The sequence below is a fragment of the Poecilia reticulata genome, linkage group LG3, assembly GCF_000633615.1.
Source record: "Poecilia reticulata strain Guanapo linkage group LG3, Guppy_female_1.0+MT, whole genome shotgun sequence".
NCBI lineage: Eukaryota > Metazoa > Chordata > Actinopteri > Cyprinodontiformes > Poeciliidae > Poecilia > Poecilia reticulata.
Genome location: NC_024333.1, coordinates 17,807,396 through 17,826,662, shown reverse-complemented (window position 1 = coordinate 17,826,662; position 19,267 = coordinate 17,807,396). Strand labels below are relative to the sequence as shown.

General features: G+C 38.9%; 1 protein-coding gene across 2 annotated transcripts in view; it reads left to right on the top strand.

Annotated features, from left to right (window-relative positions):
• dennd2b (DENN domain containing 2B) overlaps positions 1-19,267 on the top strand; it is a 58,094-nt gene extending 38,827 nt beyond the window's left edge. For both annotated transcript variants that reach the window (XM_008405249.2, XM_008405248.2), the window contains exons 12-20: positions 1,964-2,041; positions 2,725-2,865; positions 3,033-3,181; positions 12,714-12,891; positions 13,730-13,771; positions 15,447-15,558; positions 16,732-16,971; positions 17,220-17,306; positions 18,810-19,267. In XM_008405249.2, coding sequence (XP_008403471.1) covers positions 1,964-2,041; positions 2,725-2,865; positions 3,033-3,181; positions 12,714-12,891; positions 13,730-13,771; positions 15,447-15,558; positions 16,732-16,971; positions 17,220-17,306; positions 18,810-18,844 — 1,062 coding nt within the window. In that variant the 3' untranslated portion in view covers positions 18,845-19,267. The remainder of the gene's footprint in view (positions 1-1,963; positions 2,042-2,724; positions 2,866-3,032; positions 3,182-12,713; positions 12,892-13,729; positions 13,772-15,446; positions 15,559-16,731; positions 16,972-17,219; positions 17,307-18,809) is intronic.

Here is a 19,267-nt window from a genome sequence, read left to right as displayed (position 1 = left end):
GGCTCTGAAGGAGCCTGAAGAATCACGTTAATGATCTCATTATCTCTGCAAAGAGGCAACAAATCTTTAGCGGAGAGACTGTGGTGTTTTAAAATGTAATGGTCACCACCAGACAGGCAGACGCTCTCTAAAGGCAGCGGCTTGTTCTGAAATCCACTCTATAAAGACTTAATTTAAAATTTAACTGAATCCTTGTCATATTTCCCAGGCCAAAATATTGAATTGCTCCTCTTGGAGGATGCCTGATCACTTATTCGTTGGGTAGCAGTGGAGGACAAATCACAGACTGTGGCTCAAATAATGAGATGGCAGTGTTCAAATGAACGACCGTCTTTCTTTTCTTTGAAATACAGTTATGGAACAAAATCTTCAGGTGCATCTTGCCGAATTCAAATCTCATTGAACACGTTTATTTTTTTTTCTCAGTAACTCAGTTCAACATTTGGAATTAATTTGTTATATGAAGTCACACAGAAACGGTGATAATATATTTCCAAATAAAAAAGAGAGGCTTCTTGATGCAGAAACTTTACATTGTGGCCTACACTTTCATGATGAAGATTACTGACTTTACAGGCAGTAGTCATAGTTACCCTCCACAATAAGTCATCCAACGGTCCTATAACTTTACTTGCCCACTTATCCTTTCAGGGTAGCAATGGGGGCTGGTACAAAACAGCAGTCATTGGGTGAGAGGCAGGGTCTAGTTTTCCACTGTGGACAAATTGAGAGACTAATTAATGTAGCAATTAGTGTTTTTGAACTGTGGGAGGAAGTACACAAAGAGAACCCAGACATGCACAGAGAGAACATGCATGCAGAAAGACATCAGCCTGAAATTCGAACCCAGGACCTTCTTGTTGCAAGGCTACATTGCTACTAACTGCACTAAGCCAATAAAGGCAATTTCTGAAGAACTGGAATGCTCATAACGTATTGTTTCCAAGCATATTCATGGAAAATTGAGTGGAAGGACAAATTTGGTACAGAGAAATTGCTGCCCTGAGAGGGATTGTTCAAAGCCTATTGAAGAATTTGGTGGAAATTCACAAGATGGCAGCTAAAGCTGCAATAAATGCTTCAAGACTCACACAGAACATCGGTTACAGCTGTGGTATTCCTCTGTTAAGCTAAGGAACCTGAGCCAGCCTCAGCGGTTTACCTGGTCTTGAAGAAAAACATCTGTCCAAAGTTCACTTTTCAGATTAAAGAAATTTTTGTAACTGATTTAGAAAACGAGATCCCAGAATCTGGAGGAAGAGGCTCGAGGAAGAATCCAAGTTGCGGTGCTGACTGGAACCATGACATCAGCCGCTGTTGATCCACTGTGTTTTATTAACTCCAAAGCAGATGCAGCCATCTACCATGAGAGCACGCATTACACTGACAGGCCTTATGGAGATGCAAGATTCACTTTCCAGCATCTTATCTTTTTGATACACTGGTGTCATAAAAACAACACTGATAGCTGAAACAAAGGTTTCAAATAAACATTTAGAAGATAAGACAGTCCTCTCCAGTCAATACTTAAGGATGAATTGGCTGTTGTTCTTGACTCGTGTGTCTTAAAGGTTTTCAACTGTTTGTTTGTGTTTCATATACAACCTTATAGGTGAAACTGGATTAAAGGCGGTAACTTGTACAATTGCTACATAAAAACTCAACACCAAAGCTACAAATTTATAACCGTTAACTGCGTTCATATCTCAAGCTGCTGCCAATACAACAATCTAAATTTGTGAAATTGTGATTTTTTTTTTTAACTGCGTGTCAGATCTAGTTATTTCTTGATGGTTTTGACTCAGCTGTTTTTTATTACAATAAAAGTCCTATAAATCCCCCGACTTGATGAATATGTAATGTTATACCGATGGAAGGCCTGGTGAGTGTATTTATAGCCGGTTTTAGGAACATCTGCAGATGTATCTCCTTACGTCTGATCCGTGTTCTCTCGTTGTTCCAGCCGACTGGGAAAGGACCTCGTCTTCCAGAGGTGTACTGTGTCATCAGCCGGCTGGGTTGTTTTGACTTGTTCTCCACAGTAAGTTCAGTCTTGCATGCACACATTCCCACACACAGTCAGATCCACATCCACCTTGATCAGTGTGGTGTTGCAGCTGTGTTTAACAATCTGACAGATGATGGAAACGACTGTCTGTGTCGTATCTCTGCAGACTTCATTTGGTTTTCTAATTTCCCAGAACTGTTGTTTCCTTCACTTCTGTCTCACAGCAGTCATTCTTTGGCTTTTCCAGCCTTATTAATTCAAAAAGTTAGTAAACATCAGTAAACATATATGCATTCTTATCAATTTGAATTCTTGAATAAAGCTTGTATAGTTCTTCTTGTGATTATGTTTTAGGAACTTTGACAAGAATAATGTGATGGTTTAGAGCTTTCTTTTGGTTTTTGGCATCCAGCTTTTCTGGGAGTTTTTGTAACAGATGAGAGCAGTGAATGTTTTTCCCAATCAGCTTTCCAGAAAGCAGACAACTCTGATCCAAACACCGCTCTATGTGGAAATTTCTTTTACAGTAGCCATGGAAACAGATTTATTATTTTTTATCTTTTTTTTTACAAAAATAAAATGACTATGATTATCCGATAACTATTATTGGTGGAAAACTGTATTTTTCTGTAAATGACCTCATTTGTCCATAAGAGTAATGGCTGTTAATGGGTCAGTTTTGTGAAGGGAGCTGTCCTCTTTCTTGCTTCTTTAAGATCCTGGATGAAGTGGAAAGACGCAGAGGAGTCTCGGCAGCGCTGGTTTATCCCTTCATGAGGAGTCTGATGGAGTCGCCCTTTCCTGCACCAGGGAAGATTATCAAAGTAAAGACCTTCCTGCCCGGTGCAGGAAATGAGGTCAGTACTGTTGCCAAAGCAACACCAATTTTCATCAATGACAAAAAAACAAGCAGGTTCAATTCCTGTCCAGAAATACATAATCAGATAATTGCATAATCTTAATCATAAGAGGAAATATGCTAAGAAGTTGGAGTTTAATGAGTGCAATTTTTTTTTGGGTTCAGGTCATAGAGCTGAGACGACCCAATGACTCTAGACTGGAGCATGTTGACTTCGACAGCCTGTTCAGGTGCCTCAGCGTACGGCAGGTGTTGCGCGTCTTTGCCTCGCTGCTGCTGGAACGCAGAGTCATCTTTGTGGCTGATAAACTCAGGTGAGTTTCCACTACAATGGGAACAACAACTTTCTCAAAAACAGAGATTTAACGTACCAACATTTTTCATGTCGTTCTGACGTGTCTCAACTATTTTGATGTATACTGCTGACATCAAATTCAGAACAGACACATTTCTGGCCGTTAACAGGTAGTCACAACATTTAAGATTTTATTTTTTATTCAGTCTTGTTTGAGTATGTTCTTTGAATTACATTGTCAAGACATAATACAGACGATGTATTACATAATGTACATATAGTCATGTGACACCATATACATAACGTCTTGATTTTTTTCTTTCTCATAGTTCTATTATCAGGGCTCTAATGAAACAAAAAAAGCCTTGTCAGTTTTGGGTTTTGACTTGTTGCACAGACACTGTTATACTCTCAGTTTGTCAAATGCATAAATCTGGTCTGTGACATCTGACGCAGCGCTGTGTCCGGTTAGCTGTGATACCAGCAGGAAAGTGGGACACCATCAGAGCAGTACATCCAGGGTGGGGTCTGATAAGATGTGAAGAGTCCCCAAGGACTCCCTGTCCCACTTTGTCCTGTTGCTGCAGAAAGGAGCTGGATACTTTTAGAGCATTGGAGACGAAGGGTGGAGAATTTAGCCAAGAAGTAATCTCTCCACATATCAGAACCCAGTTTAAACAAACATCAGTGGGGGCAGTGACTGTGAGGGGAAGGAATGCACTTCCTGTGTGCACGACTCTGCCCTCTGTGATCTGTGGCTCAGCTGTCGCCGTTTGACTTATGATGCCCCCGTTCACTCCCAGCGTACGAGCGACTTCTCTGTCTGTGTCCCTAGAGAAAATGAATCCTTGTTGCTCATCGCAAGAGGTGATAGGATCTAGAAGTCACTGGGAGGGGAATCATGAATTTCACTCAAGATGCATTATCCTGATTCATTGTTGAGAGTCAACACATTCTGCAGTGTTTTAAGATCTGTTGGTGAACTTTGTTAGTTTGTGACCTTTTTGTTTAGGCCTGTCTGAAATTGACCTCAAATATCCTAAGCTTATATTGCAAGTATGTAATTGTATAGCGTGTTTTATTTTAGATGTAAATTCATTGATGCTTTAGAGAATATCTGTTTATCATAAAAAATATACACAAATATCCAAAGCACTAAAGAACATCATATCTTATAATCACTAGATGCTGTTGTTGTTGGGGGGGGGAGGGAAGGAAACCTTCTTGCAGTTCAAGGTTTTAACATGTCAGGATGTACTTAAAATGATCCGGTCTTTACCAGAAGGAAAGACATCAGCAATAACATACACAAAGCAATTTCTGCTGCTTGTTGATGTCGGAAGGGCAATAAGGCCATTTCAAAAGAATGTTGCCTGGGCATCTTGCAAAAGTTCAAGTCAACCTTGAACTTTTGCAAATACCAAAATAACCTAGAATCCAATTTGAAATCTGTATCAGAATTTTGGTTCGAATTGGGTGATAAACAGGATCATGTTCTCATACACAACAGCAAATTCTTACCGGAAAGGCTGAGAAAGAAAACTCTCAATTTGTCAAAGATTCTCCACTTAAGTGAAACGTTGTAGTCGGATTGAGGGCTGTTCATAAACAAATAGACCCAAAACTCAATAAGTGACTGATATTGGATTTTAAAAAAATCAGAGACCGATTCCTTTATATAATCAACAACTACTTTCAAAATACTTTATGTACATTAATACTTAAAAAGTCAAAGGAAATAACAGCAATTTTCTCATCGTTTATGGCGACCTGGGGACATCTTGCTCTTATCTTTCTTCTTGTAAAGTTCGATGTGTCTACAACACAACAGTGGAAGTGAGATAATATTTTATTTTACCCTCCTTGTAAGAACTAAGCATATCAGTAGCAAAAAGTAAATAGACATATGTATGTTTTTCAGCGTCTCCGTCTTTAACTTTGTTTTTTGAATGCATTGATGTCACAAGAGCGACACCAGCCACTGAAAAGAAGTTGAAAAGTGAGTTCATCCTGCTACTCATTCTTTGTTATCATTAAGAAAAACATAGATAGACAGGGTTCCCTGGCAGTTTTGCACAAATACACATACTAGAGATGAAAGCACACAAAAATAAATCACATTTATACCCAACATGTGGATAACATCTTTGTTTTTTTGTACATTATTATATGTGCTGTGACTTCTTTGTGCTTAGACGTGCAGGGTAAAGATTTATGCGCACATGCATGCTGCTGATCATTTGAGAGCTGCCACAGAGCCTCATTGCACTCTTAATGACATTGGTGATAACAGAGCTTCCTCCTCTGGAACTCTGTCACATTACATATGCTTAAATTACCTCTGCTGCAGAGCTTGGTGCGTGTTACTTGTAGTACACATGCAAGCAAAAAACAGCAGAGGAAAGCCATGTTAGGCAATAGCTGCATTCAGTCAACTCTTGTATTTTTTTTTATAAAGGTTTTGTTGCCTTCACATGAAAGCGTGCACACACACACAATTTCTCTTAAAGCGTTCATCTGCCACTTGTTGCCAGTAATAACAAGTTTGAAACCTAATCAGATAAACACATCATCAACTCTGTCACTCTGTAATTGCTCAACTTGACTGACCCCAAGGTGCCTGGTGAGATTTTTCTCTCTTTGTGGCAAACTTCCTTATCTGTCCTCAGGCTGGAGCTGCGAACAGTTAGCAGCTTGTATGTGTGTGTCTGCATTGATCTCGGCATGAAGCAGGAAGCTGCTCTGACGTGTAGCAGTGGCTTTGTATTTGTTGTATTATCTTGTTGTTGTAAGTCCTGGAAGTCCTCTGCTAACATAGAAACACAGAGATGAATTAAGTGAAATCTGAGAGGTTTAGGGAAGCAACGAAAAGGGAGTACAAAAAGCTCCTTGGGGTTCTGCAGGAAAACAATCTGTGGCGGAGCTATGTTAAAAATGTCAAACTAAATGTGTACTGCAGATGTCACTTCAGCATATATATTTGTTCTAATCCATTTTTTTTTAAACTGATGCATTTTTGTGATGAAGGATAAACTCCATGCTGGTAGACTTGTGTGTTCGGATTCAGTCTTCGTCTTTTCTTCCCCTCCGTTCCTGACAAACACTTTCTCGAGGGTGCTCTGGAGAACTGATTCAAAGCCAAAACCATGTTGAACAACTTAACCGGTTTCCCTGTGAACTTGAGTGGGACTGACACACAGTAAACATTAGAAATGTTTACGGTTTTCGAAGAGTTGAGCAAGACACTGATATCACCAGAAGGGTGGAGTTTTATTCTGTGTGTAGAAGTTTACTTGATTTTATTTTGAAGTTTTTGGCTATCGATTTCTAACAAATTTGTTATAAAATTTCCAACTTTGTCAGAAAAATGCATTAAAAGCCTTTGGATTAAAAATCTCCAAATATCACAACCATCATTATATAAAAATCTAATTAAATAGAATAAATTAAAGTCATCCTCATTGTTATGCTGTACCAGTGTCAATGTTATTGCTGAGCATCTGAGGCACTAAAGCGGGTGTGTTTTTGTTGTTGTTCTTTTTACAGTGTGACAGATTGCCAATGTTATTGTCTATAATAAAATACCCAGTTGTCCACTTGTTTGTTCCTGTGCTCTGTTTCTCTATAACCTGGTTTGTTTCAGTTTGATCCGCCTTCTTTTTCCTACATGTAATCCAGCTTTGTCACTCATCACACCCACCCGGTGTCAGTAATCGTTTCTGCTGTCTATATTTATTCTTGCCAGATCATCATCACTTTAGCTCCTGTCAAGCCTGATTTTTACCTGTTTTTATTCTTATGGCAACGTATACCAGAGCATGATCTCTTACTGACCTACAAAATATTTGGGAAATATATGCCAGCTATATTAGTGCTCAGTATTGCGGTCTGAAAATAGTTGGAGTTAACCCACACAACTTGCTTTACTTTTTATTCTCTTATTTCCCCCCAGGTCATCACAACGTCTTCCAAACTCCCATCGAGCTTTGGTAATGCTGGGATTAACATCTACACTGCCTTGGAAAAAAATACTTGCCAAGAGATTATCAAAAAACATTTATGATCTTACTAGATCTAGTCTCACTAGACGGTTAATGTCTGGTTCGGTTCTAGCCGAGTTGGGTGTGTCTCCATTGGCAGAGTGTTCCTCGGTATGTGGGCGAGTTGGGGGGGGTGGAGTCGTGTGTGCATGCAGGAGCTGTGCTTGACACTCTGATGATGCCAATTTGCATGTGTACCACTGGGTAGTCAGTTTCCCTGAAATCTCTTGGTGTATTTGTGCGTTGCTGGTTGCCCCGTTCAATTGACGTTGTTTGTGTGTTTCTACCACATTTGATAGTTATCGATTTGCTGCTCAGCATCTCCTTAACTATGGTGGTCTCAGATTGAAAATGATGGTTGGGATGCTGTTGACGTAAATCCGCAGGCCAATCATTGAATGACGTCTGCTGCCAATCAATCAAATCACAATACCTAGCTAGGTCCGGATTGCACCACCCGTTAGGTGGTTCCACAAAACGGTATGTGCAAAAGAAGATGAGTCTGGCCAGGATTGACTGAGGAAGAAACGATTAAAGATACGGCCAACCTAACCATGTGTGTGAGAAGTAATTATTCCCTATGCATAATATCTAGTTATAGGTCCACATCACTATGGAAGAACTTTAGGCCATATGATTTTTCAGGATTATTTAAATTTTGTCTTATTGGGAGGTGTGAATGATCTATTTAAGGTAATGCAGCAGCATCTCAATCAGATTTACTGCAAAACTTCAGAATCTTAAGTTTCATCTTTTTTTTCCAACCTTTCAGAGGTGAACTTGCAAATGAACGCCCTTCAAAATGTTTCACTTTTGCATCGTAAGTCCGCAGAATACTTTCCCGGAGGTCTTGGGTATCACTGTGACAGTTGTTTCTCTTTATAAAACTCTGCTTAGGATACAGTTTTTGCTTTTTCTTTTTCTCATTACTATAATATCTTTACGTTTGATTATGCAGTGCTTCAGATTATTTATTCTTATTCATCTCATCCTTTGAAACTTGATCAGAAAAAACATATTTCACATATGTTTAAATGATCTGGTTTATGTACTCCTGGTGACGAACACTAGCAAGAAAACAACTTAAACATAACAATAAGACAAGAAGACACAGCTGTAGAAAAGATGGTGCACAAGTTGCAATGGATGTCTTCATTTTAAAAATATGAACTTATATAACCAATTGATCTGACATGTTAACAACTGATTTCTGCAAAATACCACAGCACTTAGCAGTTCCCAATCTTTTCATTCTTAATAATGGAACGTAGGAGGAGTACAATTTTTTACACTCCAACTTGATTAGAAACACATCACGTAAAGCCGCAGTCACACGGTTTCCCCATCAGTCAGCCTCATGGCATGCAGCTGCAGCTGGAGCAGATGGCTTAACCTACATCTGTTGTTTCATTCCAGCCTAAATGTGGCTTTATGTAGGCCCCCCTGTTCAGCGTGGGTCCTGGAGTGATCTCACCCTCTTCACCCGCAGGTGCTCTGCTTTACCAGCTGACTTTCACATCAGTCTAATTTGCTGTGAGCGATAAAACGCACAACAAGCGGACGCTGTGATGCACCTGCGCACTACTTTCCCGATACACTTGACTGAATCCGGGCACTATTGAGGTCTTAATCGGAAGAGGAAAAACTAGGAGTGTTCCTTCGGGAGAGAATTTCTTTGTGTCGAACGGCTTCTGCTGTCAGAATGAGAGAGTTGGTGGCTGTAGGTCCTCACAGACGGGAAGTGAGGGAAAACTGTTCAGGGAGACAGGGAGCAAAGAGAGAACATTATGCTAAAGGATAAAAATACATCATGTGCAGCTCTGTCTGCATGTACTTTACCAGATGTTATTTTGAGCATGGAAAGAGGTGAAACAGACAAGTTTTTTTTTTTTGGAGCATTTTGGCACAGCTGTTGTCTGACAGAAATTCAGACCCCTACCTAAGACCCTCCATGAACATTTAACTATTGGGTGACCATAAACACAGATGTGGTTATTCAGGCAACATTCAGTGGTGAGCTATGAAACATCTCAGACATTCTGGTGAAATCAAATATATCCTGAAGCCATATTGAAATATAACCAGGTCTAAAAAATGTATGTCTCTTTTAATTTCCGGATGTGAAGAGCATTATTCAAACAATGATGGCCGCTGAGCTGATTGCTACCTTTAATCCAATCTTGGCCTGAAGTTTTAACAATCTTCATATATTTCCTCTTCTGTCATTTTAATGTAACATTGAACAAACTGAGTCAGAGTGTCAGAGGCAGCAGGTCATGTTTTTGCTACGCATAACACAGCCGACACAACATATGGCTATATTACAGCCTGTAAACCTGTCATTTTTTATCAGCAAACATCTGGATGGAAAATGGAAAGAAGCTGATCGTTAAACAACGTTTTGTCTGTTTAAAACATCACACGTCAGTTCTTTACTGGCCTTTATAATTGTCACGTGTGTTGCTTAGCTAAGCTTATTGATATGTCAAAGAAATATTCAAGTCAATGTTTTTTAGTTTTTTTTGTTCATGTCCCCGAAAACCCTCCAGACTATGCCTATGAGTTAATGTAGAGCAGACTACTAGTAGTCAACTCTGACATATATTTATATATGGTATTAATATGACGTGTTAACACAGTTAAAAATGTGGACAGATGCTAATCAGAGCTCTGCAGATCCGGTTTATTCCAGACGTTCTGTGATCTGCACAGTACAGACCTTCAAAACATGAGCTGGAGTGTAAGCGTAGTGCATTAATCCAAGTCCCTTCTCCTTAAACACTGAAATGTTGCCTCCTCCTCCTCCTTCGGGATTCACAGACTACTTACTTTCCTGGAGTATCTGCCGTTTCAGCCTCACTAACATTTTGCCTGGCCTGACAAAACCATGACAGATAATATGTCAGGATTAGCTGTCCTACTTTAACACAAAGCAGACGTGCACTGACGTCAGGATTGCTAAACTACACGTCTATTTTTCTTGCAACTGGTCACATCTTAGTGTTCATTATGATTCGTCTGTATTCATTTGAATGTAATCAGCTAACACAACAGAAGAACACAAGAAAAACTCAATATTTTCAATTCGGCAACAAAACAAAAAGTTAATCATTCATTCACTATAAATTTGTTTTAAACAATGGCTGAATTTGAGACTTTGATAAATCCAGAACCAAATTAAACCCATTTTAGGAGAAGCCAAACTAAAACCGGTTCAGTTGACTCGATGGTTATTCGAGTCAGCTGAACCGAAGGCTGGAGCAGCCTCCTGGATTCAGGCTGTGGGTGAGTTTTGTTGGTAATTTTGCTTTTGCTTTTGGTGGTTAGTGAATCTCAGGCCAAAAAAGTATCCAAAAGATCCCTCCAGGCATTGTCGCTCTTTGCGACAATGCCTGTCGCAAAGAGCAACAGGGTTAAGTTCAACAAAAACTGTGTGGGGGTGGGTTGTGGCGGGTGGTTTGTTAATTCCTGCAGCATATTGTTACATAACCTGGAAGTTTAAACTATGCGTTATATTTGAGGCAAATATAAATGTTTGTACAGCATGGGGATTAATGACTTACCAAGGCAGAATTACAACTTCTTAGGATGTTTTAGATTATGTTTTCAATTCGGAACAAGTTGAAAACTGATAACCGCCTACAAAGGAAGAAGATCTCTGCTCCTCCTGGCCCTGCTGAAATCTGTATCTCCGGATGTTTCTGGTTATTTACTTGGCTGTTACCTGGTCGGAAGCATGGAACTCACTTAATTATTGTTATTTTTATATAACTTTTCTCATTCTGGTTTTCCCTCTTTCTTTCCAAAGTTGAGTGGCAACCTCTGGTGGAGCAGAGTGTTTTCATTGTAAGTTCATTTTCTCCCAGGAGTTTGTGGTCGGCGGATGAGTGTAATGGATCCTTTTGGTATCGGTGGAGCGCCGGGCCATGTGTAGCCTGTGGCGAAGGTTATTCTCAGATCTGTGCCCCATCGCTCCCTGTTGGAACTTGTCAAACCCCGGAGACAGGATCTGTTTGAAATTATCAAGCCCTCCCCGGGCAAATGGAAATCAGGCTGGCCAAAGCGAAGCTGCAAATGCTCTGTTAGCGGAGTGAACTGAAGGAGGCCAGAAAAGTCCCCGATCTCTGCGGTTATTGTAGACTTTGGATTTCGCTTAGTAATTCTGTTTTAGCCTGTCAAGAAAACATGTTGTAATCTTGGCAATTTGACTCATGGGAAGAGGAGATGAAAAGCCACCGTGGCAAACGTGTAGCCTGAGTAAACACCGTGCGAAAGGCTGAGGGAGTTATTTTTCTCAGCTCTGCTTCTGCTCCTTGTTTTCTGCATGTTCTCTAAGGACGGCTAAGTTTCCCTTGGATTAAACCTAATGAGTTTAAATAAAAAGCAGTAACCACTGTGAACCGGCGTGTGCTGCTATGAGGACAGTAACTGTGGAAAATATTTCTCACAATTATTCCCTTAAATAGAGCCAATCACATACCATGTTTGATCCTTGGTCTTGTTCTTGATCCATACTGATTTAGTGCGTGTGTGTGTGCGCGCGTGTGTGTGCACGATTAGACCCACAGTTTATTTTCACTGTTTGTACACATGAACTGAAGGCTGTGTGGAAGACAGAGGAGGAGGGGTCAGCCACTGTCAACAAGCGACGGATCGTGAGAAAGATGGGCCGCTATTTGGGATTTTCGTGTTGTACCGCAGCTGTCGACGTTAAAACCAAACTCCTGCTTTTACTTATTGCGTCAGCGAGCCTTTGGCTTAACTATAGCAACATGCCACGGCCATGCCACCCCTGTAAGTGGAGCTCAGGAAGATCACAAAGATGCATTTTAATGGAGCCGGCTTTCGTCATTGTGGTTTGAAGTGTAAACTAAACTACTAGTAGGAAAACACAAGGACTTATTTTTTTAGAAGCTGCTTCAGCTTGTAAAAACGCCCTCTGTTTTTTTTTAAGTCTGTTGTATCAGAAATGAGTTGTAGGAAGAGAAAACAAGCATTGAAGTATCTACGTAACTGAGCTAAAAGCCTTATATTACATTACGGTTGTGAAGGAAACAATGATGAAGTAATCATTTAAACACAGTACAACAATGTTTAGACTAAAGTTAGCAATTACTGTAGGTGACAACATTTAGAAAACCTAATTATGATTTTGTACTTTTGTGTTTTTAGGATGTAAAGCACTTTGAAATGCCCTGTTGTTAAAAGGTGCTATACAAAAAAAATTTGATTTGATTTAGAAAAACACCATAATGGATTGTACTCAGTGAGTCATTCTTAAAAGCCATTATATTGTTTTTAAATTATGAAAAACTGTTTATTTTAAATAAAACAGTAACTTACAATAAAAAAAATACTCAATGTTAATATATTAAAATGTGTATTTAAGAAATTCTCAGATGTCTGTGTAAATATATCTGTTTAAGACCAATTAACCTAATTGGACCTGCAACTGTGCTGACTGTGAAAGTTGTAACATTGTGTCATTTTTTAATTTTCTGCCATCATTAGCACGTTGTCCAGCTGCATGCACGCAGTGGTGGCGCTGCTCTACCCCTTCTCCTGGCAACACACCTTCATCCCAGTGCTGCCAGCGTCCATGTTGGACATCGTGTGCTGTCCAACCCCTTTCCTGGTGGGACTCCTGTCCAGCTCATTGCCAAAGCTTAAAGAGTTACCCGTAGAAGAAGTGAGTAGAAGAAGTCTTGACTGTTTCCTCTGTCTGTATCCTTCTTGCTGTATTAATATAAAATATATATAACCTACATGTCCTTTATTGTTCTGGTCTTGGGTTTTTGATTTCTCTGACTGAAGTCTATCTCAGAAATCTTTTTATTTTATTCACTTACATTATTATTTACAGTATGTCTAGACAAAGAAATATGTTATTCAGACACTAATGTCTTTTGAGACAGAAATATTTTGATGTAGTTTCAGATTTTCTTTAAAGACTTGAACAATAAAGTGCTTAGAATTTGGTGTTCAGCTTTTAAATTGTCTTCATGTCACTGGCAAGATGTGAAGAAAATGTTTTAATGATTTGATGACATCTCAAAAACCAAAATGATGAACCCACTAATCAAGAAAATGGCAGACTAAATGGTGCATGAAGGGTAACAGCAGCTCAAAGTATTCGGGGACATTCCTCTTGCAGACACCCGCCTCTGCTCTGAACCTTAAAATTACTAACCCAGAAGTTCATATTTGGTACAAAACTAGCATGCACAGCCACAGAAATGCAGTAGGAGACGCTAAGTGGTGTTGGGAACTGGAGCCAGTAAAGTGCTGGTGTCTAGAATGGGAAACCCTCCTTCAGTTTCTGGTTTCAGCTCCAATAAATATTTTGAAGAAAAGCAGAAGCCCAGTTTGAGATAAGCATGTAGCTTGCATCTGTATTTTTTCTAAAAAGAAAACTTATTCTCAGCTCCTGCTGTTGACTGAAAACATATATTGGGCTTGTACCAAGCCTTATCTGATGGCTCCTTTTATGGAAATTGTACTAATTTGCTCCTCTTTCCTTCACTCAGGCTTTAATGGTTGATCTGGGAACTGATCGCTTTATCCGACAGGTTTGTACACATACATTTGCATTTAAACCACCATCATGTAAAACAATATGTAGTCCCTTGCAAAAGCAGTAAATCCCAAGAAATTAATTTACATTTTAGTACTTTATAACTACAGACTTTACTTTTTTTATTGGGTTTTCTGTGATAAAACAACCTAAAGTAGTGGATAACCATAAAGAGAAAGAAAAAGCAAAAAGGAAAAAAGGTTTTCAACTTGTTTTTCACATATATCTTGGGCAATTTCTTCATATGTGTTTACTCAGACCCCTTTACTCCACTACCCCTAAATCAAATCCAGTGCAATCAGTTTCATTGGTAAAAATGAGAAACCTTTTGTGTAATAGACTATTAGGACAGACATTGATGTCCTGTGAAGGCCTCTAAACTGTGATAGAAAACGTTAGTGAATAAACAGCCTCATGAAAACCAAGGAACACAGCAGGCAGGTCAGTAATAGAGTTGTGGGGAAGTTTAAAGCAGGGTTTGGTTCTAAAATTTTCCAGGCTTTCAGCAAACCACATGGCACTTTTCAGATCATTTTCCAAAAACGGACTCAGAGAAGCACCCGCTCATAATAACTCTGGGGGAGCTTCAGATATTTACGATTCAGGTGGGACAATTAATCTATTGAAATGATAACTTCCGAGTCATGAATGTCACAAATTTTACTTCCATGGCAGAGATGCAAGAAGAAATTAATTGCTAAAAGAAAAGAATATAAAGTTACTTTCACTGTTTACCATAAACCATGTATGTAGAAGATACAGCAAACATGTGAAAGAAGGTGCTTGAGATGCTGAATGTTTTGTGGAAAACTAACACTTAGACATCACCTTAAAATACACCATCCCCAAAATGGGTGGTGGCAGCATTCATTTGTGGGTATGCTGTTTTTCAGCTGGTTAGTGTTTATGAGAACATAGATTAAACCACACAGATGGAAAAAAAAACAAACAAACTTTAGAGTCTGCAAAAGACTTGAGATGAGCGGAGATTCATATTATACCATGACTATTGCCCTAAGCACAGTCAGTGCAAAACTAGAATGGTTTAGATGAAAGCATATTCATCTGTTAGAATGGTCCAGTCAAAGTCCAGACCTAAATCCAGTTAGCATTGCTTGGGAATTGAAAAATGCTCTCATGGCTTTGGAAGCAAAGTATCTTAAGCTAACAATGTGTTGACACAGTCGTGTGTTGTTTTTTTTTCTTTTTATTAACTATTTTGTGTTGATCTATATTGAAATTGAGCAAATTTTTTTTTTAAAAACAATACAAACCGTTTGTAGATGTAACAAGACAAAATGTGAAACAGTTAAATTGTGATGAATACTCATGGAAGGAGCTGCGCCAGAGGATAACAGTACTGCTAAATCACACTCAGATTTTCCTCCATCAATTCCTGTAAAACGTGAAATAACTTTGTTAGTTTTTAGCTTTTATCACTACATCAGTAGTGTTTGTTAAACAAAATTATCCATCTGAAACTAGACAATTATCAGCCGTAGCATACAGCTCGTATTGAACAAAAGCAACACAGAAACAATAACTCCAGAGCTGAGGATTGTGTTATTTATTTTGCCCTTTTTAAACATGCGGTTCGCAGTTGGAGCAGATCTTTTAGACGTCTGTTCCAGTCGTTTCTGTTTATCTCTGCTGACTTCAACTGTTTACAGATGGATGACGAGGCCTCGCTGTTGCCACGAAAACTTCAAGCAGCTCTGGAGCAAGCGCTTGAGCAAAGGAATGAGATCATCAACCAGGACTCTGACAGTGAGTCAGATGAAGGTGAGTAAGTGACAGGTCATCATCTAACAGGCAGATGTTCTCCTGGTTAATTGGAGCAACAGGCTGGTCTGTACTCAGTTTGACTGTCTGGGAAACTCGCTGGGAGATGACATTGTTTCTTCAGTCTTTCTCATGCGGTTTGTCATAGAGGCTTGACATAGAGATGGGATTTTGAAGGTAGTGGAGGTGAAGTGTGTAGGATGAGCTGCCAAGTTAGGATTATGTCACACATTGATGATGAAACTCGTATTGAGTTCTCTAGTTTTGACAAAGTCCCAAGCTACACACACATTTCTTCCTTCATAAATTGTTAAAACTTTGAAGCCTGAGATCTCCTGGCTTGTGTTTTACTCTACAGGTATATAGTTATTCTTAGTAATCAATTCTGGATTTATTACAAGCTCGGTTCAACAATTGTTGGAGATTTCTCAATAATCCAAGTGTCTCGGTTGATTACAGGTACACAGCTGCTACTGAATATTTTAAAGTAATCGTTTCTCTTGAAATCTCCATGTTTCCCTCAACCAGATTTGTTTTTATTTATGTGATATCAACCAAAATTTCCTTTTCACGCCTACATGCAGTTTTTTAAAAGCACAATCTTTAAAGAGAAACCTATAACAGAGTATTTAGACCAACTATTTAACACTGATGTACAATTTCTATAACTTGTGTCAAATTAAATCAACACTTGAAGTACACTCTGTCTGAATTAGTAAATACTGCTAAAGCAAAATGGGGAAAGCAATACTGATGAATCTGCTTTGTCAGAGCATCACATTGCCGACCGCTACGTTGGTGTTTTAATGTCCTACAGAAAAGTTAAAAAACCTGTCGCAGTGAAGGTATCATAACTGTTTCGCAACTTTACAAGCTTCGGGATGCCTTTCTGCAAGGTTACGTAACATCTGCTGCATGTCAGTCACAGTCAGTTGACTTTTCTCTGCAGTTCAAAGACGCTTGCTCCCATTTAGGCAGACAACGAAGTTTCATTGGTCAATTAACTATTAAGGGTTGCTAGGGACTGAGATCTTTAGCTCTAAAAAAACAGATTTTTTAAAATTCAGAGTCTACTCAGACTATCCAGTTGCTTTAGATCTTCCCTTTTCACTCATCTCCTGGGTTCAAGCAGAATACTTACCATGCTTCTTTGTGTTTTCCTGATATATGTAGAATATAACTCATTGAACAGCCTGGTGTCAGAGGCCTTCATCCGCTTCTTCCTGGAGACGATGGGACATTACTCCCTGTTTATCACTCAGAACGAACGTGGCGAGCGTGTTTTCCAAAGAGAGGCTTTTCGCAAGTCTGTGGCGTCCAAGAGCATCCGTCGCTTCCTGGGAGTCTTCATGGAGTCGCAGATGTTTGCTGGGTTCATTCAGGACCGGGAGCTGAGGAAAACACGGGCTAAAGGTGGGTTGCTGTCAAGTTCATGGAGCTGAGCACTTTTTTTCTGATTTCCTCTCTTGAACTTCCAGCAGTCCCTGGACTGCAGTAAGGATTGTACTGATACTGCCCTCTTGTGGAGGAATGTTTTTACCTACACATCTCTCGCTTCACTGAATTCTTCCTGGCAAACAAAGAGGTTGTAGCTTCCTGGAAGGTGTTGATGAGCCGTAACTTTTTTTTTTTTGTTTGAATTTCTGCTGTTAAAATGCCAGGTCTGTTTGAGCAGCGAGTGGATCAGTATCTGGAAGAGCTACCAGACACAGAGCAGAGTGGAGTCAACAAGTTCCTCAAAGGCCTTGGTGAGTTTTGCTTCAGACGTTCTGGACAAGACAAGTCTCAGATTTCAGGAGCCTGAAAGAAGCAACCTATATGAGAAAAATATGTTAAAATTCACCAGAGAACACATTGACTTACCTAGAGAGAAGTAGCACAAGAATTTATGGACTAATGAAAGCACGGTGGTTCTCTTTCGGTCAAGATATCATAGACAGTTTGTCGAACAATTCCCAAATGCTGAATTCAACCCACAGCACACTACAAAGCATGGCGGATGAGCCACCATATGTCAATGTTTCTCAATGGAATCAGGCCTAGGTGATGTATACCTGCGATCATATATGAGTATAATTTCATAAAAATATGTGATGAGGTCAAATGTCTTTGTGGTTATGAATAAATGCTCTTAAAATTGGTGTTTCAACAAGATTGTGACCACACACACCAGTAAGCAAGCATGCGGTTTCTGAAGACAAACTAAGAAATGTATAATTGGGGAAAAAAATATTCAGAGAGTTTTGTTTCTTTGAACAACATAATATTTTTCCTCATTTCCTATTGATAACAAATGTGATGTTTGTCTTCATGTTTTGATTTGGAATATAATGTCAGGTGTTCCCAAGGCATCTGCATTGGGGGTGTAGCAATATGTAATAATACCAAAAATATCTATTAAGAGGACATGTGCGTACTAAACCTTTTTGTTCAGTACACCCATGTACCTAATAAATACAGCGTCTTTTTATAATAGAACAAATGCAGAGTTAATTTGTGGAACAAAGGGCGCAAAGCAATGTTCGGTTGGGCAACTTTAAGAAGTGACACCAAACAGAGAGGATTCCCAGTGATCACTAAGCTCTGCTGTTAGTTATAAAAACAACTCCAAAGTGATTTAAATGTGTTTTATTCTCAAATATGGACAGAGTTACATTCATAAAAGGTTTCAACTATAACATTGAATGTTTTCAAATAGTTGCATTGCTGTAAAATCTGCTGTATCTGTTTGTTGTTGCTTACTTATATGCTTCATGTAAATTGTAACCCAATTTTACTTTCCACTTTTTGAAGCTTTAGAAGATAACATCAAAATAATTTCAGAAGTTGAAAAAAGCGATTTGTTTACTACTGAATGAAGGATTTTTTTTTTCTTAATATAAGCGTACTGAAAACCTGCCCGACTTTAAAACCTGAATACCTACAGAACTGTCATTTTGTGTGATGCTCCACCACTAATCTGCATGTATGGAAATGAAACCTGTTAAAAACTTAAGCTTTACTCACTTTTTAAACTTGCTGCTATCATTTGAACATATCTGATTTTTTCTTAGATTCTGCTCTACATGCTGTTAGTCGTTTCTTTTGTTAAAAATAAACTTTTGCTTAGTTTGTTTTTCTTACAAACATTTTTTGCATCTCTGAACTTCCTAAATCTATATTATTAGTGGAGAGTTTCAGTTTAGATCTCCGAAACTATGTTAGTTTTGAAAATGCATTTTAATTAGTTTTACCCTTTTTTCCCCTCCCAGGAAATAAAATGAAGTTTCTCCACAAAAAGAACTGAAGACCTGCACGTCTCTGCTTCAAGATGATTCTCAGACATTTTGTACCTTTTTTTAATTTTTATTAAAAAAGTAAATATATGTACATAATATTTCACTGTAAGCTGTGATACACTTCAGTGTATGTTTATAGTTCCTATATGAGACAGCGATAGCAGGACGGTACACAGCGACTGAGTCGTAGAGTAACCACTGAGATCCGGGTGTGCATGTGAGGAGCGTTATCAGAGTGAGTGTGTGTTACTTGATACGGATGTAGATGTACAGTTCATGTGTTCTAACGCGTCATCGTTTTTGCATCATTTGTCCTCTGTTTAAGGAGTGTATTCGAAAACTGTACATGCATCAAGATAATGAAGACAAATTATTTTAACAGTCTTGTGCATCTTGTTATTAAATATAGTCATCTAAGTGTTTTAAATATA